Source organism: Corvus kubaryi, unplaced genomic scaffold (genome assembly GCF_017639235.1).
Source record: "Corvus kubaryi isolate FWS band 111438036 unplaced genomic scaffold, C.kubaryi_AGA036_p1.0 37300, whole genome shotgun sequence".
NCBI classification, from domain to species: domain Eukaryota; kingdom Metazoa; phylum Chordata; class Aves; order Passeriformes; family Corvidae; genus Corvus; species Corvus kubaryi.
The window spans coordinates 887,942-911,489 of NW_024581093.1; the positions used below are offsets into that span (position 1 = coordinate 887,942).

A 23,548-nucleotide genomic window follows, 5' to 3' on the forward strand; every position below is an offset into this window, starting at 1 on the left:
GGAAGCTGCTCTCTGGCCAGCAATTGCTACTCAGTCCTGAGTGGAGACACCTCTGCCTGGGGCTGGGGGGACAGAGGACTCTGCAACAAGAGTGGAATAATTCATTTAAATGTGATCCCTTCAAGTCCAGCCTGGGATCTGAGCATCCATCTGGGTCCTCTCTGGCCTCACCACCAGCTGGAAAAATTCGGTGGATGATGATCTGCAGTGGTGCCTCTCCAAAGGAATTGGCCTTGCAGCCTAGGATGAAGCAGGGAGCAGAACGACGTAGGAGTGTCCCCTGAGCCACACCAGAATCAGGGTTTGTTTCTCCTGAAGGTGTTGGTTTGTCCATGGGGAGAAAAGTGAGATATAAAACACATTTTTCTGCTCCCCAACACATGGTCTGGCAGAGATCTGCTGTTGATGTGACACAGGCACCGGTTTGGTGTCTTTTTCTAATATTGCCACACTCGGAGCTGTAGGAATTTCTGGTGGGAAAGAACCAGCACAAACACTATCCATATACAGAAAAAAAAAAAAAAAAGAAAAAAAATTAAATGCCCAGCTGCAATTGCTGGGCTCAGAGTGCAAATATATAATTCCAGCACTTCCTGGCCTAGTGACATTTCTGGATGGATTGTGTTTTCCAAAGGGTTTTCAAGCTTCGCTCTTCCTCTGGATAAAAGCAAAGCAAAAGGAGACATGAAAAACCTTTCCCTTCAGAGAACACATCGGGCACAGGACATGCCGTGGGACTGGTGGAACATTTCTGTCCCTGTAATTAACTGAGCAGCACGCAGGACATTTCGGAAGCTGTTTTAATAGAAGGCACAAAGAATTGGAATCAGTAAGAAATAGTAAAAGGAAAAGAAAACATGAGGCATTGCAGAGGGAGCAGGCACCAGGCCCATTCTCTGAGGGCTCTGTCCTGCTCCCACTGAAATCAAAAGGAGTTTTAGAGTTGGCTGCAGTGGGAACAGGAACAGTCCTTAAGGCACTAATTAGTACAGCTGGCTGAATAATGCATAATGAACAGTTCATTCAGCTAATTTCATCTCTTTTTCTATTCATGACTTGCCCGTGAACCAATCCCAATTTTCTCATTTTGGTCGTCATTCAGAAGCTATTTGTGGGTTTCTTCAGGAAATCATCCCCAGCGTGCATCCCAACATGTAAATATTGGGAATTTGCACAGAAGTGTTTAAGTGTGGGACCTGCAGGTGGGACTGGGGACATCAGCTCTCTAAAGGTGGGCTGGGAGAGCTGGGGCTGCTCAGCCTGGAGAGGAGAAGGCTCCAGGGAGACCTTAGAACCCCTCCCAGTGCCTAAAGGGGCTCCAAGGGGAACTTTGGACAGGGACATGGAATGACAGGATGGGGGAATGGCTTCCCACTGCCAGAGGGCAGGGAGAGATGGGATACTGGGAAGGAATTGTTCCCTGGGAGGGTGGGCAGGCCCTGGCACAGGGTGCCCAGAGCAGCTGTGGCTGCCCCTGGATCCCTGGCAGTGTCCCAGGCCACGTTTGAGCAACCTGGGACAGTGGGTTGGAGTGGGATGAGCTTTAACTCCTTTCCAACCCAAACCATTGTTTCATTCTTGCCCAAGCTGATTTTCTACAACCAAGTGCAGCAAGAATTTCAAATGTTGCAAAGAAACACTGAACTTTACATCCATATTCAGGACATCCTTGGGCACTTTCCTTTTCTTCCTCGTCCTTTCTCCTCCAGCATTTTAGATGGATCTAGCTGGTTATTGGAATACTGACCCAAGCAGCGAGAGAAGAGATATGATGTGAAAACACCCCAAGGAATGTCACTGGAATGATCAAGTAAATACTTCCAGATTTTCCTTTCCAGCTCTGAAGTGTTTTGGCTTTAACAAGGAGTAAATTAACATTGTGTAATGGATGGGGGCTGGAATCCGCCTGTGGATCACAGAGGACAACTCCATGCTAGGTTGCTGCCCATCCCTAATTTGGTAAAGTCACCCAAAATGTGACTTTGCTGGGGTAAGATTTAAGTAAGGAACTATTCCAAACAGGAATGCAAAGGAAATAGCTGCCCTGTGATGGGGCAGGGGGGCCAGGCTGAGGCATCCCTGTCCTTCCAGCCAGGAGAGGCTGGGACAGGCCCAAGCACTGGCAGGGAAAGACAGAGAAACCCAAATATGTTTCTTTCGCAGCAGTTCCTGAGACAGATGCACGGAGCGAGGGAAGGGAGCTAGGAAATGTTTTTGGCAGCCAGGCACTGTGGATTGTCATGCTGAAGGACGTGAAAAAGCCAGAAGGGCATCCTGGCTGTCCCAGAGGAATGTGCCAGCACTGCTGGAAGGGACACGGGGGACACACGGGGCAAGGGATGTTCAGGGCTGCTCACGCTTTGAATTTTAAAAGGTGACAGACGAGGCAGGGCGTGATTGAGGGGGGATCTTCGCTGAGGGAGAGGAGAGCCAGTCTCTTATGCCTCCAGCTGGAAAAAAAACTCTGGAAAATCCGCATTTACAGAGCCTTCTGTGCGTGTCGGGGTCCATCGGCAGAGGGCAGCGACACTCGCAGGCACACGCTCATCGCTGGCAGCCTTCAATCCATCCCGCTCCTGCTGCTGCCACAGCAAGGACACCTTCCCCACCCTGCCCAAACCAAACCGGGCTTAATCCTTGAAAATCAAACCCCAAGGGATGCTGCAGACCCGGCATGTGGCCGCTTTTTGGTTTGGGGTCTGGGTTTTTTTTCCCCCCTCTTCCCAAAGCCCACGTGGTATTTTTCTCTGAGCTTCAAAGCCGGGGTTTGTTTGTTTTTTCAAGCCCGAGAGCTCCGATTCCAGCATCTGCGTGAAAGCCGACAGGAAATAACCCGTGTGCACAGAAGTAGTTGGGAGAACGTGCAAGGGCAATATTTATCTTCCCCTTCCGTGGATCGGAGTGGAGACACGCAAGGCTCCAGCTGCTGCCACTCACTGCATCCCGGCAGGAAAGGACAGGGAGGGGTTTGGGGTGGAGCCGCAGGGTGAAAGGATTTCGGTGTGGGTTGGGAGAGCTGGGCGTCAGGCAGGGCAGAACGGCAATGAGGAGGAAGGTTTGGAACAAGGCAGCCAGGAAGGGGATAAAGGGAGAGGAAGGGGATGATCAGCGTCGGGAAATTTGGGAGAGGTGGGATAGAGCAAGGAGGTAGCGCTGAGTATCTCCAAAGGAGCCAGCAGCTCCAGGTGAAGGGCACAGAGATCGCACTCTAAACAACCCAAAATTGGTCTGTCAGCTTTTATGTTCATCCATGTACAGAGTGGGCTTTCAGCTCAGATCATCCTGGGAAAGCATTCCATCCCAAAAAAGAGGGAAAGCTGGTTTGGCATGGAACCCACCCGGGGGAAGTCTGCCCATCACAGCTGACTCATACCCGAGACAGCAGTGGGTTCATCCCTGGCTTTGCAAGTCATTTTGGTAGAAGATCTGGGATTTCCAGGCTGGATTTCTGGCAGAAGTGCTAAGGTTTAAGCCACATTTAGGAGGTTTAAAATGTCAAACGTCATTAAATGGGCAGAAGTTTTTGCAAGTGTTGAACAGCCTCCTAAAGGCTCCTAAATGTGATGGGAAAAAGCTCTGAGAAGGTCCCTGTGGAGGAGTTCTGTGGGCTGGGAGCATTGGGCACTTGATGGATGTGGGTAACTCAACTGGTCTTTTATCCAGCAGCCTCCCAAACAAATCTCCTCCTTTTCCATGGTAGAGATTCTTATTTCCATTGTCTCTGTGGATGGACACAGGAGTGAACGATCTCCTTTCACACTGGACTCAGTTCCCCACCTCACACTGAATTATTTCAGTTAATTTTTATAGGCTTTTGGCCGTTCCGTATCGTGTGGAGTCAAACTCCCAGGAAGGATTTATCTGGGTGGATTTGGCTACAGTGGCTTTGAGGTGCTGCTTGAAGGGAAAGAAGCACTTCAGCCAAGCTCCTTGGTTTAACAGGATTGAGGAAATCCAAGCAGGAGAATTCGGACCCTTACAACAGCAGGTAAAACTGAGGTGTTGAAGGACTGGAGCCTCTCTCAGTCCTCAGCTGCCTGCAACATGCAGTAACAGCCTCTGCATGCTCTGAAAATACAAAAAGAGGAAAATTAGTTGTTTTTTACTGATTACTCCGGCACAGAATCTTTCCCAGTTGTTTCAAGCATGCACCAAGAGAGTTTTCAGGGAGAACAGGCAGGACATGGGATGATCTGGGGGTGAAATGAGGAGTTTGGTGTCCTGTGCTTGCAGGAGGAACAAGGCTGCACAGGCACCCCAGAACGACCTTCACTCCCAACCCACTGCCTGGACAAGTGGTAAGATGAGCTCTTACACAGTTGATTTATCTCCCTGAAGGCGATTCCTGGCTCTGCCCCTGGATAGCCAGGAATTCTTGGTGACAGAATTATATGTCATGCCCCTTTTGGTTCCCTCAGGCTTCACCCAAAGCCACTTCTAATCAGAGAAAAGGCTCCCAGTTCATGTAATACACTTCAGGTTAGGGTTTGTTTTGCTGTCCGGCATAAAAGACAAAAAACTTCTGGCTGTAAACCACAGAATCACTCTTTTGAAACAAAATTCTCATTCAAACTTTTATTTAAACTCAGGCTTAGATCTGGTTCCCAAGCAGAAAGTTTCAACCTTCTTCACCTTGCTACAGAAACCCGACTTTGAGCACAGCGTGGTGCTTTCAGGATGGATTAGTGGATAAAGGATGCGCTTTCAGGATGGATAAAGACATCAATATAAGCAGAAAGGCCACCAAAGAACTCATTGTGCCCATGCCAACAGCCTGGCCCATGCTAGAACTCAATGCAGACCTTTCCTAAGGGACTGAGAGCACTTCCTCTGTTTTCCACACATCCCTTCCTCCCATGGACAAGGCTGGGCACGACAGGAAAAGGAAGCACATATGGAAGCGCTCCGTGACGGATCACTGCAAGGAAAGGACACAGAGAGGCTGCGGGATTGTCAAGGACCCTCTCTCAGCAGGAGTCTGCAACAGAAGCAGGGCTGTGTCTCTTTACAATGTGTGACATTATGCAGCCCCCGTCTGTGTCCTCTGCCTGCTGACTCCTGCATTTCAGTGGGACTCCAATAAATGCAGTCGATGGCCCACGATATTCCACAGGGAAATAAAAAAGGATAAACTACCAGCATTTGGAATGTTTGTGGTGCAGCAGTTCGTCTCAGCAAGGTGTATAATGAGATTTCCAACAAAGCATCACCCAGAGGAATGAGACTTTTTCTCTTCTGTGATACCGACATAAGTGGTCACACAACTCATGTGACAGCCCACATTTGGGCATCTGCACATCCCATAAAGATCAGCTCGAGATAAAATGCAATTTTGCCTTTAAAAACATCAATGTTGAGTCTTTTGTTAATCTACGGCGCAGCAACATTGCACTTGTGAAAATAAAACACATGGTCCATCTTCCGAGATTACCATCATATAAAAACCAAGCCTAGACTAATTCGCTGCCTGCCTGGGGCTGCATTTAAAAATGTTATTCCTGGCTTGTCCCACTTAAAGATCTTCACCTGTGTCATTCATCCAGCTGATGTGCAGTCTGGCTACTGGGCTACCACAGCCAAGCAGCCGAGTCCCGTGGAAAAAACACCATGAAAAACAGAAATTGTGCGTCCACCTCTTGGCCGCCTGATGCCGTCCGTGCAATCCACAGGCAGATCTGCAGCCGACAACTCTGCTAGAAAATGTGCATTGCTACGTCGCTGCCAGCCAGAATCCCGGTTTAGAATGGAGAGTGGGAATGTGGGGGGCGAAAAAATGATCTTTTTGAGAGGTCTTTAGCGTCTCTTTTGTTTCCACACTGTATTTAAAGACAATCTGGAGTCAGGTGCCAAACTGGCGTTGACTGCGGGTTGGGCTGGTGGTGGCTCAGGGAAGCACCTCTGCCAAAAGCGTTATGGGGGTTTTGGCATCACCACCCAGCAGCAGCTCAGGCTGCATCCCTGAGGCTCTTTGTCATCCTAAAACAACGGCTGAGGAAGGAAAGCATTGTAGGCATTCCCTTTTCTACTCCATAAGGCTCCTCGTGGCTGGAATGAGGCGTTTAGATTGAAAAGGCAGGGAAAAGGCACCTACTGCCCCCACGGGAGTCAGCAAAGAGCACGGGCAGCACTCGGAGTCAGGGGACACACTGCAAATGCACCGGCCATGAAGGAGAGAAGGAAGAAGGTGCTTACACACGATTTGGGATGGCAGGATGCACCTTGAGGCTCCTCTCCAGCCTGCAAGAATAACCCTGCGGGGAGGACAGGAGCCCCAGGCCCAAACCCGTCAACTCTGACAGGTCAGCTGGAGCAGGGCAAGGCACGGCTCTGCCCTGAGAGGGGTCACCGCCCCTCAGAGACCCCCGGGGCAGAGGCGGCCGCAGCCGCAACCCCTCCGCACCCGCGGGCGACCACGCACAAAAGGGAGCTGTGCCCGCCCCTCCCCTATTTAAGGGCCCCTCCGACCAATCAGCGCCAGGGGCGGGGCTAAACCGGGACGATTGACAAGCCCCCGAGACCCCGCTCCCGAGCGCGCGGGAGAGGGCGGGGACAAGCGCGGCCGCAGCCAATCGCTATCAGCGGGCGGGCGGCTCGGCCAATCAGCGCTGCGGGGGGCGTGTCCCGCCGCGGGGTCAGGCCGGGAGCGAAGGCGCCCGTCGCTCCCTGTTCCTCCCGCTCCGCTCGCGGCCGAGCCTCCTCACCGCGGGATCCCTCCGCCTGCGCGCAGCGGCCGGCGGGGTGTGCGCGCCGCTCCGTGCCCCTCCGCCCGGGAGGGATTATTTCCCGCGGTCGCGGCGGCGGGGCGGCCCCGGCGGGGCCGAGGGATGGAGGCACCGGGCGCCCGCCGGAGGGACGGAGGAGCCGCCCCGTGAGGGAGGAACGGGAGCGCAGCGGCCTCCTCGGGGCCGCCGGCGGGCGGGGACCCCGCGGCCAGGCCGCGCCTCAGCGCTCGGGCCTGCGCCGCCCTCAGCGGGGCCCGGCCCGGCCCTGCCCGCCCGGGGCTGCCCCAGGCCGGGTGTGCGAGCCCCGGCCGGGGCGTGCTCGGCGCGGGGCACCATGGTGGAGAAGCGGTGCCCGCGGCTGCAGCGGGACGGCGTGTACCGCTGGTTCTCCGAGCTGCCCTCCCCGCAGCGCGTGGAGTTCCTGTGCGGCCTCCTGGACCTGTGCATCCCGCTGGAGCTGCGCTTCCTGGGCGCCTGCCTGGAGGACCTGGCCCGCAAGGATTATCACTCCCTGCGCGACTCCGAGATCAAGGCCAACAACCCCGCCGACCTGGGCAGCCTCACCAACCTGACGGACGAGGTGGTGCGCAGCAAACTCCTGGTGTCCCTCGCCCTGCTCGGCTCTGCCCACCGGGAGGCCGCCGGGGTCCTGTTCCGCACCCTCACCCACATCGACTCGGTTATCAACAACTACGGGCTGCAGCTCAACGAGGGCCGCACGGGGGATGAGTTCCTGTTGCTCTTCACCATGGCATCCAACCACCCGGCGTTCAGCTTCCACCAGAAGCAGGTGCTGAGGCAGGAGCTCACCCAGATCCAGAGTCTCATGGCCAGCACCAGCAAGAATCCCAGCACCTCTACACTCAACACCATGGCAACCTATCCTGGCTGCCATAAGGTGGGTATCCTGCTTTTTCCACGCTGGAATGGCACTGGGCTGTGTCTTCCGCTCTCATTTGAAACCGTGCTTTAGCACGGCGATAAATGGCAGCTTCAGAGGCTGGCAGTTGGTTGATGATGGGGATGGTCAGCTGAGGGCAGAGCGAGGGGATGGATGGAGTTCTTACGAGCTTGTGACATTTAAATGAGAAGGGGTTCACAAGCAGATCAACAGCAGCAATATAAGCCTTCCCTGATTGCTTCTCAAAGCTGGGGGGAACAGTCCTGCCAGCTGCATGGAGAAGCAGTGATTTAGGAAGGGAAACAAATGTATCTCTAGATAAGAGCATCTGTTTGAAAGTTCCCCTCGAAAAAGTTGGCAAGGAGGAGTAGCTGTCCAGTGGCAAAGCATCTTGGTGAGCCTGGGTTTTGTGTAGACGGATGTGATGGCAAACATTCGGAGTTGCTGGTGTTAAGCTGAAAGAAATGTTGTCGTTTTCTGTCACTCTGCATCTCTCGGGTATTGATCCTGGTGTCGGGGTTCACCGTCATTAACTCGCTGTTCTTTCATTCAATTGCCAGCAGTTAGGCCAGACAGGAACGTTTTAAGATGTGCTGTAAGTAGATATGTGAGTGCTTAATTGCTCTCAGCCTGCTACAAATTAGGGAGTCCGACTGTCTTTCTGCCTGATTTTAACCCGCTTGAAAGTTCAAACTAAGCACCAGCTTAGTGGATGCTTGTGAGAAGTTAACAGGCTGCAGCCTTTGAGGATGAGTGGATAATGTGTTACTCTGCTCTTGGGATAGGTGGGGAATACCTAAAAGCTGTGAAAACCCCTGTATTGGAGCAATATCCTAAATAAAGCTGTTTCTGAGGGCTCAGTAGAGATTTCACTAAGTTGAGCGTTGAATTCCAGACTGAGACAGAAATCTGTGCACAGTCTTCTTCTGCATACAAGTTTCCTTCCAAATTCATGTTTCTTTAAACACCTCTGCTTTGTAAAATTGAGATGTGTTAAACTTCATCTTTTTCTTATTCTTCCCTTCCTGTCTTGTGCCTGTTCCTAACCTCCTGTAGTAAGGGGAAAGAACAAGGTATAGGCAAGCCTCTTAATTCAGCTGAAACCTTCATGTGGATAAAATGTAGCTGGAAAGAATATTTCACACAGGATGTAGAAGGGTTTAATTAACAGCAGAAAAAAGCTTCTTTTCAGATACTTTGCTTGCAGCTTCCCTTCTTCAAATAATGCAGCCACCCTGGGTTGGAAAGGAAACAGTGTAAATCACATACAAGTTCCCCCAAAATAATGCCAGCCAAAAAAAAAAAAGATAAAATCAGGCAGGCAGGAAGGTTTTTGAGAGTCTTCTTTCCGAGCTGCAGGATTTATGGAGCTGAAAAACTCCGGCACTATTTATGTCAATCTAAGATGGACGGAGAATCCATCCTGCCATTTTTCCTGCCAGAAATAAGGCAGCCAGGATGGTCGCTTGATTTGTCTTTTCTTGTGAGCTCACTGAAGGGTTGTCTCTTTAAAAAGCACATTTTTATAGAAATCTGTGTTGAAGAATCCTGGTTGCTAAGTACAGAGTAGTGAGAGGGAACACAAAGGTGACTTTGCCTTCACAGTCTCTGAATGTGCATTTTGTTTGAAGTGATGCAGATTTCCTTCAGATTATTTTTTTTGTTGTCCTTGACTGGGTAATTCTGCTACTTTTAGAGTAAGCAGTTGGCTTAAACCAGGACTTGGATGAAGCAAGTGGAAAATACAATGTCTTTCTCCATTCAGCCCTGTTTAAATATGCACAAATAAATTCCAGCACGAAGGCCTTAGATCTTGTGGTGTTACCAAGTGATGTTGTGACAATCCTTGTGCTGTAACGTCACCTAGAAAAAGCAATGTGGATGTGGAGAGAAAGTGAGTGCTCTGGGCTGCTGGTTTTCCTCCTTGGAACTGGAGAATTCACTCCCTGGTGCCAGCACTTTCTTATGGCTCCTGTTGCTTTAGTCCAGTGTGAGCCACGCTGAGCTGGTGCTGGAAGCTGGATGTTAAAAAATGGGAGTTTCTGATGTTCAGGTCTCAATACACACCTCTCTGAGCCCATCCTTAAGGAACTGGTCACCATCTGAGGTCCTGAAGAACTTTGGGAAGCTGGGATGGTGTGGATGTGAGATGGGTTGCAAACAGGGAGCTGTTTGTGAACTGGCTGAGTTACCTTACAGCTTTCCTCTTGTGAGGGTGGGAGTAGGGTGTAACTCTTGTGTAACTATACCTGCTCTACTGTTACAATTCTGATTTATGGATAACTTGTTTAGTCAGGGAGATGCAACAGAAATCTGAGCAGTGCTCTTTGTTCTCTTTGCAGAAACAAATGGGAATGTGCTGCTTCTGCTTAGCCAGTCCTATTAAAATATGCCCCAACCTGATACTCACTATAACCTTTTCCAGAGACCTGCAATCCTTTTTCCATCTCCTCTCTCATATTTTACAGTGAAATATCTCAAAATCGAATTGTTTAACAGTGAAGAGACTGAACAGTTGATACAAATTTACTGTCAATATTTCATGATTCCTCAAGTTGCTTTGGGGTAGGTGAGCACAGCTGAAGGTGGTCAGTGATGCAAACTGCTTCTTGCTGTTTCTTTTTACTGCCTGCAGTTGCTGACTGTGAGGAGGCATAAAACAGCTGCCCATATATTTTTTTGTGCTTTTTGAGATGCTTCTTGCCTTATCTGAATCTTCAGTTTGAAGGAAAAAGTGGCTGTGGCTGGCTTTAAGTAGGTCAGTAATTATTAGATTCATGGTTTCTACCTGATGGTATAAAGTGAACATGGTTTCCTTGCCCTAAGGAGGGAAAATGCTGCCCTCTCTAAATTGCCTTGGACTCAGTGAGGATGGAATCATGGAATATCCTGAATTGGAAGGGACCCACAAAGATCATTGAATCCAGCTCCTGGTCCTGCACAGGACATCCCAGCAATCCCCCCTGTGCCTTCTGGCTCTGCACAAGTCCCTGACAGGAGGGGGCAGCCGGGGGGGTCGGGCTCTGCTCCCAGGGAACAGGGACAGGAGGAGAGGGAACGGCCTCAGGCTGGGCCAGGGGAGGCTCAGGGTGGACAGCAGCAGGAATTTCCCCATGGAAAGGGAGGTCAGGCCTTGGCAGGGGCTGCCCAGGGAGGTTTGGAGTGCCCATCCCTGGAGGTGCCCAAGAAAGGACTGGAGTGGCACTGAGTGCTCTGGCCTGGGGACAAGGTGGGAATCAGGCACAGGTTGGACTCAGTGACCTTGGAGGTCTTTTCCAACCTCAGTGATGCTGTGATTCTCTGCTGGAGTGGATGGCAGGTGGAAACACAAATGTGAGCTTGGATTCTGTGAGCTACATGGATACTGGACATCATAATATGAATCTCTGCATGGACTTTTCCTCTCAAGAGCTCTACTGGCAGTAACTCTGAGGACAGAACTTCAGAACTAGGGAAGTTATTCGTGAATCTCTCACTCGGTTTCCTGGAGTTGTTTCCTCTCCTCATGGAGATCGTGCTGTAAAACCAGGGAAATAAGAGAATGCTTTGGGTACTCAGCACCTGCTCTGCTGTGACAAGAGCCCTTCAGTGCAGTCAGGGTGATGAGCCATCGGTTTAGATCAGATATTAGGAAGGAATTGTTCCCTGTGAGGGTGGGCAGGCCCTGGCACAGGTTGCCCAGAGAGGCTGTGGCTGCCCCTGGATCCCTGGAAGTGCCCAAGGCCAGGCTGGATGGGGCTTGGAGCAACCACAGCAGCGGCTGGAATGAGATGAGTTTTAAGGTCCCTCCCAACCCAAACCATTCCATAATTCTGTGATGATGATTCTGATCTGGTTGTGGGTTCAGCTGCAGAGGCAGGGTCAGAAATAGTCACCCTGAGTGCAGTTTGTTTGCAGCTGAAGGGAAATCAGGGGCAGTGACACTGTGGTTATGCGGCTGTTTCGGGTTGGAATCTTGTGAATGGGAAGGAGGGTTCTTGCCCAGTCAGCTTCCAAATACTGCATCAATGGCTATTTCAAGTGTATAGCATAAGGTGCTATTTTTCACTCATGCTAATTCCATAGGCTCCTCTGAAACTTCTAAATAACTCAAGGCTGTATATTGGGAGCTGTGGAGTTGCCCTGAGGGATCCATTTCAAACACCTTCACCTGTCTGCACTGTTTGTCTCAGGAGCATGAATGGACATAACTCCATTGAGAAATATTCTGATATTTTTATTTCACCAATGGAGTGATGAGTTATAAAGAACCATCACTTGCTGGGTTGAGACTGAGACCTCAAGCCCTCACAGACAAACCAATGCAGCTATTAAGTGATCTATGTCAGCTGCCTTTATGGCTTTTTTTTTTTTTTTTGAGCTTTATAGGGATAGAATAAATCGTGACAAACTTAATTTTTAGCCTCTTTACGGGTATTTTATGGATTTAGCAGATGACCATGTTAAGAGCAGTTGCTGGCTGGGATTAGAGGTGTTTACTCACTGATACCAGGAGTTGCTATCTCAGAATGTTCTCACTTTCCAAACCATATGAATCCAACCTCAGGAGCTGTAGGGATAGGTCTTGTAGCTTCCAGCTGGTGACATTGCCAAGCCCTGTGTGTCTTTTGCACATCCTGTGAGAATTTTGGGTACTCCAGGAAACACGGATTGCACATACCTCTTGATATTCCACTTAAAAAATGTGAGGCTTCCACTTCTGGCTCTTTTCTTACTTGTGGTTTTGTTCGAAATTTGAAATGGTTCAGTCTCAAACCCGTAATATTTTCAGAAATGAGCTTTACATATAAAGGAATCCTTAGAAGACAATGGTCTTGGGTAGTAACAATATTAATTAGCACCAAATTCACTTTGCCTAATCATATGTTCTGTGCTGACCTTGAATTTAGGAACCTAAACGAGTTTGCCTGGGAAATGCACTGTGCATCCAAACATCAGGGACAGAGCAGCCAAAAAAATGTGTGTTGAGCTAATAATGATGATTTTTTTTCCATGAACTGTTTTCCCATTTATTTTTGCATGGGCTGAATGAAGTTTTTGTTTTAAGAGTGCATTCCACTTCACTCTTTTAATTCACTCTTTTTTCTACTAATTACCTCGTAACTGTTAGTTGTCGTCAGTGAAGCAACACTGAAGTGGGCCTCATTCTTGTGGACTAAAGATTTCTGTTGGAAGGTGTTGGATGTTTTGGACTGTACCAGATCCAAACTGTCTTAATGGAATCAGTGCACGAGCTGGAGGAGATCCTGCAGCAGATCCTGGGTGGAGAGGCAGAGCCAGCAGCAGTTAACCACACCTCACAGGCATTCCAGGGGCTGACTTCAAAGGTGCTGAACAGCAGCCTTGTTTGGAAGTGTTCAACCATTTGGTTGAGTGGGTTTGTAATGTTTGAGTTGCTAAAACTGAGATCCTGTCACCTTCAGTGACAGTAGATACAGCCCTGCCTCTTCCTGGCAGGGCAGAGCTCGGCTTCTTCTGTCATCTTCAATATTCAAATACTCCACTGTCCATTTACTTGCACTGGAGTGCTTTTAATCCCTAAAGAAAGCAAATATGGTCCCAAGAACATACATAAGATTTCTCAGAGCCCACAGAATTTTATTATAGAAATGCTGGATCTAATTTGTCGGTGGAAACGAGAGCCATTGTCACGCTTCCACTCAAATTTGACTTCAGTCTTTGGCAAAAGAATTGGAATCAGTTGAACTGAAGCTGTTCCCTCCTGATGTTTGAAATGGGCATTAATTCGAGCAAAAGGATGTTGATATGGTTCAGATCTGTGTTTCTTTGCATGGGGTTTCTAATAGCTAACTTCTAAATTCCTTGCTATTGCCTCATGCTGAACCCGAATTTTTCCATTGATTCCATTGGGATAATTATCCAATAATCAGAATTGGAAGGGATAAACCTATTAACAGGTGTTCAGGCCAATACAGGGCTTCAGGGGTTTTGTGAATAGCTGAAGTGATCCAGAAATAATCAGATCAGTTACTGAAGAGCAAGATCTTAATTTGAATTACAGACCTCCCAATTCCTGATGATAAAGAGTGAAAGTGAACGCTTGTCACGTGTTTTATGAATTCTTCTCCGATACACGTCTTCTTTTATCACCATAAGTGGAAGAAAGAAGGACGTTGAGAGCCTGGAGTGTGTCCAGGGAAGGGAAGAGAGCTGGGAAGGGTCTGGAGCACGAGGAGAGGCTGAGGGAGCTGGGAAGGGGCTCAGCCTGGAGCAAAGGAGGCTCAGGGGGGTCCTTGTGGCTCTGCACAAGTCCCTGACAGGAGGGGGCAGCCGGGGGGGTCAGGCTCTGCTCCCAGGGAACAGGGACAGGAGGAGAGGGAACGGCCTCAGGCTGCTCCTGGGGAGGTTTAGGCTGGATATTGGGAAAAAATTCTTCATGGAAAGGGTGCTCAGGCATTGGAATGGGCTGCCCCGGGAAGTAGTGGAGTCACCATCTGTGGAAGTGCTCAAAAAACGTGTGGATGTGACACCTGGGGATATGGTTTGGTGGTGATCATGGTTGGACTTGGTGTCTCAGAGGTCCTTTCCAACCTTAATGACTCTGTGCTTCCATGGTTCTGAGTAGTTTTATTACACTCAAGCCATTACTTAAGTGAATATTGAGAAGGGGAAGGAGGGAGAAATAGAATTCAGTGGATTTGTGACCTGTCAGATGATTTTTTTGTCAGTTGTTGCAGAAGAGAGGGGCGGTTAGCTTTTAGTGGCATCGGGAAGAAACAGGGTCACATTTGCACATCAGCGCTGGGATGTGGAGCAGCAGTGTCTGTTCCAAGGTCTGGTTATAAGCAGGGATTTGTTTTGATTTTGAGGTGCTTTGAATGATTGGTTTGTAAAATTCAGATTTGATGAGTTCAGTAATTCTGTGGTACATTTATGTTCCTATTATTACCACCAGTGTTCACAATTCTTTAAGCAAAGGGTTTTTAGTGGAAATTAGTCTATAAAATCCAACCCAGACTTATTTTGGTCCATCTGTTCTCCTGAATTCATAAGGAGCCTTGGAGCAGGTGCGTGATTGTCCCGTAGTGTTTAAGTACCACATGCCTCATTTCATTCCAGAGAGTCTCCCAGGACAAAACCATCTGATCTATTATCCATTATCCCATTTCCCTGTGAATTGCCTCTTCACCCTTTGTTTTCCTTCTCTAGGAGAATAGGTGGATTTTGTAGCTGTTGAAACATGGAGGCACCTGGCTCTTACAGCTTTTTCAGGCTGTTGGAACCGCTTGAATTTCTAGCACAAACCAAACACTTCCAGTTGCATCCACGTCCAACAAAGCAACTGAATGTGTGTAAATTTAAGTGATGAGCACTTTACTGGGTATGTGGAAAGTGAGGGGCTGTTTGTGAGCACTTCTTAAACGTCCTCATGGAAGAGCCTGAATTTTCCAAAGGAGAAGGTTGGAATTTTCTTCTTCTGGTGGGAGAACAGTCAGGTGTTTGGATATGTGAGTAAATGCAGGACTGGTGCCTGAGGCGGTGGTTTCACAAGCAGCTGGGGAGACTGATGACTTGTTACTACCAAGAGGAAGATGTTTGCTCAGTTCTGCTCCTCCTGGGGTTGTCTCAGTGGATTTGGAATTCCAGATCCCTGCACTGGTTGCTCTTGTGTCTGGCTTGGACTTAGCCTGATCAATAATATCATGTGGTGTCAGACTGACAGCTGAGTGTTAGCAAGGCATTTTTATTAAAATTATTTAAAAACCTGAGTTTGCCCCTTTGATGGGAATCAGCAGCTTCTCTGCCTGAGCTTGCAGGGGCCATATCCTTGCCATCAAACTTCTCCTGGAGCATTGTTGCCAACAGGATTGCACCATGTTAAAGACCTTGGTGTTAACCTCAAGTAAGCTGCTGTTAATACTCAGTAATATGAACCTGCCAGGACAGGAGCTAAGTGGTTTTTACCCCCTGGATTCACTGTTCCCATTCCTGAGCTCACTTACACATGTTACCTGCTCCTGGAGGGCAGTTTATGGCTAAACCACCTTTTTAAAAGGAGAATTCCAAAGCCAGTATGATGGATAGAAGCATTTCTCTGTGGGACTCTCAATTTATCATTGGCCATTGCTGAAAACATGGACAACTTTTCCTGTGTGATCAGGGGGAGAATGTGTGGCTTGGAGTTTCAGGACCTCACTTAACTCACTCTTTGCTCCTATATATTGTTTGTTTTCCTGTGTAATACATTATTTACATTTCTTACCTGACTAGGTATAAAAATCCATATTTTGTTCCCTCAGATCCTGTGTCATTGTTCCATGTGTCCATGGTGCTTTGGGTAGTGGCTGCGTTGATTTTTTTTTTTTTTTTTTTTTTAGTATTTTTGGCTCCACTTCAAACTAAGTCAGCAAATACTTTGCTATTAAACCATGTATTTTCTGTGCTCTGTTTATTTTTCAAAGGAACAGATAATTGCTGTTTTGGTAAAACTCTGACCACATTAAGTTTGACTCCTATCAGTCCTGTTATTTTTATGAAAGACTTTGCTGTATTAAATGTTAGCAAAGCCAACAGTTACCCAGCTTCCCAGATTGACCATTTTCCACAGTGGCTCCCACTGTCTGGGACAGAGCCACTTCAGGCAGCAGTGGCTGCAAGAGCAGCACCACATGTGGGAAGTACCTGGGCTTATTTTGCTGTGTGCTTTTTGATGGATTGAGGGCTTGGGAGAGCTTTCTAGAGCTGCTTTTGCTGTCCCAAGAAGATCTGAGCCTGTTAGGACCTCTCTGGTGCTGGAAAGGAAATCACTTCACTCTGGGGGGAAAAAAGTTGGGTTTGGATGATGGCAGGTGAAAATGGGAAAAATGGGATAATGGTAGAATTCTGGTAATGAATTCTGTTCCCTTGGCATGTTTGTCAATAACCCCTGGGTCAAAGCAATTGTTTCTCTTCCTGGTAACTCCTGGGGGTGGAGGACTGGAGGGCAGCATTTAGTGATCCTTCTGAATAATCTGTGTTGGGAAGGATCCACTTTTCAGTAGCTGGTACCAATTTTGATCCTGTCATCATTGCAACAGAGAATGAGGCAGAGAAGAATTCACTCTGAGCCTCAGTCACTAAGCAGTGATCAATTTTCTTTGTTATTTTCAATTCTGGCTTTAACTTGAAGTGCAGAAGACAGCAGTGTTTGCATCTGGAAAATCAGAAGTCCATCTGGGAGCCAGATGCTTTGCTATGGAGGGAGCAGATCAAAAGATCACAGGATCATCAAGGTTGGGAGAGACCTTAAAGCTCATCTCATTCCAAACCCCCAACACCTTCCTGTAGACCAGCTTGCTCCAATCAAAGATGCAACATCAGAGTGGAGTAAAAATAGTTTTGAGAATCTTTTCTGCACCCAGTTGCAGGTTTTAGAGGCATTGAAGAAGCCTGCAGGCCACTGGTGTGTGAAAGGAATTCTGAACAATGCAGTGAAGCTACGGAGAGGTGCATCAGAGAGTTTTCCTTCTCCCTGGCCCTCCAGGAAATGCTATGCTGGGGGTAAAATCAGGCACAGTGGAGAATATTTAACACTGGGCTTGCTGCTGGTTTTGATTGCTCTTCATGGACTGTTTCTGCTGATGTTCTCAAATAATTTCTGTAGAAAAATCCAAAGCCTTTTATTCAAAGGTCTGATGCTGTTTCTTCTTAGGCCTTGAATGATTCATGGAGTTTTTTTCTGCATTTATAAAATGTCATTCCTGTGGTTTGTTATGATGTATGGCCTGAACATTCCTGGTCCCTGTGATGCCAACTTATCCATCTTCACTGTGGCCTGTTACTGCCTCAGAAAACAAGCCTCGAACAGTTCTTGAGCTGCAGATGTTTATTCCTTAATGGCATCTTGGCTTTCTCAGAGATGTTACAGCTCCTAAAAGGTCCAAAGCGATTTGCTCTCTGCTTCTCCAAATCCTTATCTCCCTGGAATGCCTTGTTCTTTATTCCAAATCCAGTTTCTCCTGAGTAGTTGTTTGTGCTGAGCCCAAACTGGGGAATACAGGAGTGTTCAGATATATCTGGAAACCATTCCTTCCTGAATTTACCTGATGCTGAGTTTCTACAGCTGAATTTGGACAGGTTCTTCCTGTAAAGCTTTTTCCAGTGTTTCTCCCAACCCTCCCAGAGCAATATCTCCTGCAGTTCTGAGCTGATGGGTTATTGTTCCTCTGTTTGGCTTGGCCTCAAGTTTAAAAAAAAAACAAAAAAAGAAAGAAGGATAAAAAAAAATGCTGTTACTATTTTGGAACTAAAACTTTGATTTGCAAACCACTTTTCATTATTTCACTTTCCCTAAACAAATCCAAGCCGTTGCACTATCGTGATGTTTAAGTCAGTGGAAAAAATTGTTTCAAAATTTGGAATGGAAGCTTTAAGCAGTGGGATTCAGTGGTTCTAACACCATTCAGCTCCCTAACAAAGTGCTCCATTTGGAACTAATCAGAGCTTTGTGATTTTTCTAGGCCAATTTGGAACTGCTTTGATGTGCGACGGGATCAGATAGTATGAGCTCAGGCAGGCAAGACATATGGGCTAAATTAATCCTTACTGAGTCTAGGAAAATTAAATCTTTATGGAAAAAAAATGGAGGTTATGTATAAACAAAATGCAAATTATAAGCTGCACGCGATGCTTGTTGTAAGGAGAGTGGAGAGGAGGGAATACAAGATAAGAGGCAATAAATTGTAACAAACTGCTTGTTCAGAGATTTTTCTGGAGCTGTGTGGCTGCTCTTACTCAGTTTGAAGCATTCTGAGTGTTTGTATTTCTGATTGTTCCGAATATTTGGAACCTGGTTGTCCAGGATAACGCAGCCCTGCCTGAGCTCCTTTCCCAGCTTGCTCCTCTGCACTGTCCCTTTGCCAGGAGGATGGTGCTCAGCCCTCTGGAACTTCCTCCCAGCAGCCCTGGGCTGGAGGGAGAGTTTAATGAGCTCCAGGAGAGAGGCTGTGTGAGATAAGCTCTGCTAAAGACTGGCTTTGGCAAGGAAATTTAAACTCTTCCCCACCCTCCCACTGAGCTTGGAGTTTAATGGTTGGTCTAAGGGAAAGCTTGGTGTTAAGTTCTGTTATTGGAGGGAAGCTGTGCTGAAGAAATAGTATATAATTAGATAAATATAATACTTTTGCATTTATATATATAAAATAAACTTTATTTTTTTTATCAAGAAGTAGTGCTGAAAAGGAAAGCAGCTGCCTGTAACCCTCCTTTCTCTTGACATCCATCTGCCATTCTGGATTGATTTCTTTACACATAGAAGCTTTTTTAATGGATGTCAACTATACAGAGCCTTTCACTTGTTCTGCTGCCTTAAAGTGTGTATAAATCTATAAATGTCAGTCTTAAAATGGAGCTTACAATAGGTAATTGTATGGAGTGGGGCTGTGCTATTTCTGACCTGCATTGTGTGTGCTGACTGACGGCAACATGGAATGGGAGGGCGTGCAAAGTATTGTTTGCTGCAGAAATTGTCCCAACTCAGGGCACTGTGTCAAGTTAGCAGCGTCTGAGGGAGCCTTTTCCCTTACAGGGACCTGGAGCTGCTGGTATTGAGTTACCCTGAGTGAAGGAGAACTAATTTTGTTATGGCAAGATGCACATTTTCTCCTATGATTTGCGCCAGGCTAAAATCCGTGTGAAATTCTAATTACAGCTCTCCCTACCAGCATTTCAGGTTGATTCCAGATGTAACAATTGAATTTCAAGTCACACAGTTACTCTGAGTAGTTACTAGGGGTGTTTTTGTTGGTCTGAACTTCTTCTTTAATGCATCTTTTCCTCTTCAAGGTTCTTAAACCTTCTTTTTGTTTTGATGCTGAAAGCTTCTGCTTGGGCACTGTTAGTATAGGAGTTTCCATTGAAATATGATCATAACAGGTTATTAAATGGCAAAGACAAGAAAATCAGGGTTTTGCTAAGAATTTTTCATTGCAATCTGTGTGGAAATATTTGGGAATGCCTTGAGTCTCATCCCTGGAGAGGTAATGGAGCCCTGTGGAGCCACTTCCTGCTCCCCTGGCATCAGGATGGGGAGAGAGTGGGAAGAGTAAAAGTGAGGACACTCCTGGGTTAAAAGCAAGACAATTTAATAGGGAAAACAAAAGTCCCACATGCAAGGAAAGCAAAGGAATTGATTCCCCATTTCCTGTGGATGGGCAGGGTTTGGCCATCCCAGGAGAGCAGGGCTCCCTCACGGGTCGTGGTGATTTGGGAAGAGTACTGGGGTTACCAAATGGCTCCTGCTTCCTTCTTCCCCCAGCTTTCCATACTGAGCATGATGCCACGGGCCTGGAATATCTCTTGGATCAGCTGTGCTCAGCTGGCTGCCTGTGTCCCATCCCAAATCCTTGTGTCCCCCCCAGCCTCTGTGCTGGTGGAGTAGAGTGAGGACCCAAAAAAGCCTTGGCTGTGTAAGCCCAGCTCAGCAGTAACCAAAACATCCCTGAGTTATCCACAGCTTCCAGCACAAATCCAAACCAGCCTCACACCAGCTACTATGAAGAAAATTAACTCTACCCCACCCAAACCCAGCACAGTGATGTAACATTAAAATTTTCCAAGAGCCCTTTTCCCCAGTTCTCTTGTTGAAAAGTTAAAATCTGTGGTGTGCAGAGGTTAAAGGTCTTGCAATCTCTCTCCAATTGACTGCTGGGTGACTATTGTTTAAAAAAGAATTATGCTGTTAAGTAGCTTTTTAGATTAGCCAAGATAATCTCAGTTTGTGAATAGCTGCTGACTGAAACCACTTCCCTGAACTGTTACTTGGGGAATATCAGGAGTAACACCCTCAGTTTTAAAGGAGGCCAACTTGTCCTGACTGCCTTCCCAGAGGATCCCTCACTGCAGAGAAGGTGTGATGTTTGTGTATTCCCTCCATTTATTTTAATGGATTTTTTGTACTTTTCTTTCCAGGTCTCTCCAAGGTCCGAGACCCCCATCAACAGTGTCAGCAACAGTTTGGAAAATGTGCTCCATACATCCACACATTCCATGGAGGAGTCATTACCCAAGAGGCCTTCGGGGAAACACTCCAAAGGTGTGTCCTTTTCCTCATGCCTGCTTCCAGTGGGGAACCAACTCAGATCCTTGGTGGCACTCAGCTTTATTTTCACTGGGATTGGAGGCTGGAATTTTGCTGCTTTACTTCTGGGTTGGGTTGAGCAAAGGAAGTCTCAGAAGGATTTGTAGGAAGTATGAGTGTGTCAGGGGGAAATGGCCAGCAAGAGAGGAGTATCCTGCTTGTTTCCATTGGGAAATAAGCAAGAAGGTGCTTTGAAACACCTTCTTTTGAAATACCAGCTTAGCTCTCATGAAATATTCTCCAAGAGTGAGTGTCTTGGACGTTCCACCACTCCCCAGGTTATTTCTTGGATAAAGCACGCGGTGTTGAGCGTTGCTCCAAGGGAAAAGACATTTAAACAGTTTGATTGCCACTTCCACCTTCCTCTTGCTTTCCAAAGTGAGAAACTGAGGGAAGAGAAGTGGAAGATAGGAGAGAGATCTTGCACCTTTCTCTGTTGCAAAATAAATCTGGTTTTTGTAATGCTATATTGCATGCTGACCTGGCTAAAAACTGGGCTTAGCAAATCAGGGTTAATTATTCCATTTCCACACTCCAGGCTCTGATTGCAAATATGAAAATGTCTGGGTTAAATGTGACTAACAGTATTTTTATTTAATGCATTAAAAAACCCACTGGTAAATGAGGAAAGTCTTTGAACTGGGAGCTGCTCTTTGTGCAGAGCAACTTTTGTGAGCCTTGTAGGGCAGAATTAATCAGGGGAAATATCTGCCCTCATATGTTGCCTTCAAATATCATTAAAAATATTGTCATGCACCATCTAAATTTTTTAATTTGGAACTTGTCTTCTGAGTTCTGTTCTCTTCTCTGCCACTGCCTTCCTACAGAACTTTGCAAATACAGTTTGATACCACAGAAATTGAAGAATTTCAAAGCACATCTTCACTCAGAAGATCTGATACAGCTCAGAAAGGGTTAAAGGTCCCAAGAAATGTTGACTTGCCTCCACCAGCCCTCCTTTTCTGTGACACACTCCGCTGTAATCCCAGACGTGTAAGGAGCAGTAATTTTTTACAGCACAGTAATGCTGGAAGTAGCCATTTCTCCAGCTGTAAAAACCATCAGGGTGGAAGAAAACGCAGCACTAAGCAGAAGCATGGCTGGGTTTGTGGCTTTCATCTGATTAAAAATAGGACAGGGTTCAACACTGTTTTCATTTGTACTCAGTGATTGCTATTCCAGTACCATATATGCTAAGATTAGTCATGGTGCGCTGTGAAAATTAATTAGGTTTTCCTCTGATCTGTTTTTCTCTTATAGAATACCTGCCTTGTGTTCAGTTTAATTTACAGACTGCCTCAGAGATAGTTGGGAAAAGGGGGTGTGGAACAAATACTGATACTCTGCTTTCTGCTTCACCAGCAGTGTTGAATTCTCCTTGATATTTGATGATCTGCCTGGGAGTTCTGTTTCTTCAGCTTGGAGTGCAATTTAGGATTATTTGCCAGCCTGAATCCAGTGTTACTGACTTATATTCCTCATTTTCATAGCAAACACAGTTCTTAATCTAGCAGGACCCACTAACTTGTTAACCTGGAGCACATAAAATTGTCATGAAAGCATGGGATGCTTGACTTTCATGTTGTTATTTTTTAGTGAGACTGGTTTCAGACAGCTTGACAGGACAGGATTTCTCCCCAGAAGTAATGAGCTGCCCAAGGTCGTCATTCCTCTCCTGGCAAAGCCCTTGAGCTGGAAGTGTCTCAGTTAAAAAGACTCTAGCTGAAACATGAGAAAGAAAAGAAAAATGAGAAAGGTGCAGTATTTGTTGTGCTTAGCTGGATTAGAGACAGTTTGTATTAACCCAGGGAATGTTTTAATCCTGATGTGGAGAAATGTCAGTATTTAACTTCCTCTCCACAGCTGAACAGTGGCTGGGGGTTGTAGTAGCTTGGACCTGAAAGCTCTCAGTGACTGTGTTTTCCTTAATCCACCACTTTTGGCATCAAATATTTGAGTTTGTACATGGGAAAGAGGCGGGAAGAGAGGAGCATTTTGCTGCATCCTCTCAGTGGCAGTGTGTGTGCACTTGGAAGTGGTAGCTGGGAATGTTCGTACAGCTTCATGCAGAGACTTGTCAAATACCTGGGAATAATTTCACCAGAATTGTGCTGCCTCAGGAAATGAATTTATAACAGGAGTGTCAGCCTGAGAAGTGCACAAACCTTTGCTTTTACCCCAGAGGCCCAGCTCGCTGTAGGAGCACTGTCAGGCATTAAATCAGAAATTATGGAATGATTTGGATTGGAAAGGACCTTAAAGATTGTCTGATTCCATGGGCAGGGACACCTTCCACTAGCCCAGGTGCTGGATCCATGCTGCAATACCCAAGTTATTGAGAGTAGTGACCAGCAAACTCTTGGTTTTTTATCAAAATTCCTCCATTTTTTCATGCTGTTTCTCCAGGCTAAACCCCTTTGTCCCTGTGTACATATCAGTGGTAAAATGGGATAAACCAGGTGGACGTTGCTGCAAAGTAAAAGTTGTGGCACTGGGAAGCTCCTGTACCTGCTGACACATAAACATTTTGGGGATCTGTGCTCTATCTGGGCTTTTCTTTTGTAAAATAAAGTTTAAAAATTTGCCCTATGCAAGTTGGGAAAAAAAAAAAATACAGATGGGTTCTGAGAGAAGGATGTGGAGCTCTCATGAAAACCAGCAACTGTAACATGCAGTGTAAAATGTGCTTTTTATTCCTATTTTGATCAGAGATTTAGGGCTGTTCAAAGCCGTTTTCACATACGTGGAATTGTTTTAACTGGAGGTAACTTTGGGAAGTGGAGGCTTTCCCTGTTCTCAGGACCTGGCTGTTGTTGTGCTGGAAGCTGCAGGCAGGCTTGTTCACAG

General features: G+C 46.9%; 1 protein-coding gene across 1 annotated transcript in view; it reads left to right on the forward strand.

The window, feature by feature from the left end:
* Positions 1-6,966: 6,966 nt before the first annotated feature.
* ZCCHC14 (zinc finger CCHC-type containing 14) overlaps positions 6,967-23,548 on the forward strand; it is a 49,682-nt gene continuing 33,100 nt past the window's right edge. Inside the window, exons 1-2 of the mRNA XM_042027058.1 lie at positions 6,967-7,620; positions 20,533-20,656. Of these exons, the coding sequence (XP_041882992.1) occupies positions 7,057-7,620; positions 20,533-20,656 (688 nt within the window). The 5' untranslated portion in view covers positions 6,967-7,056. The remainder of the gene's footprint in view (positions 7,621-20,532; positions 20,657-23,548) is intronic.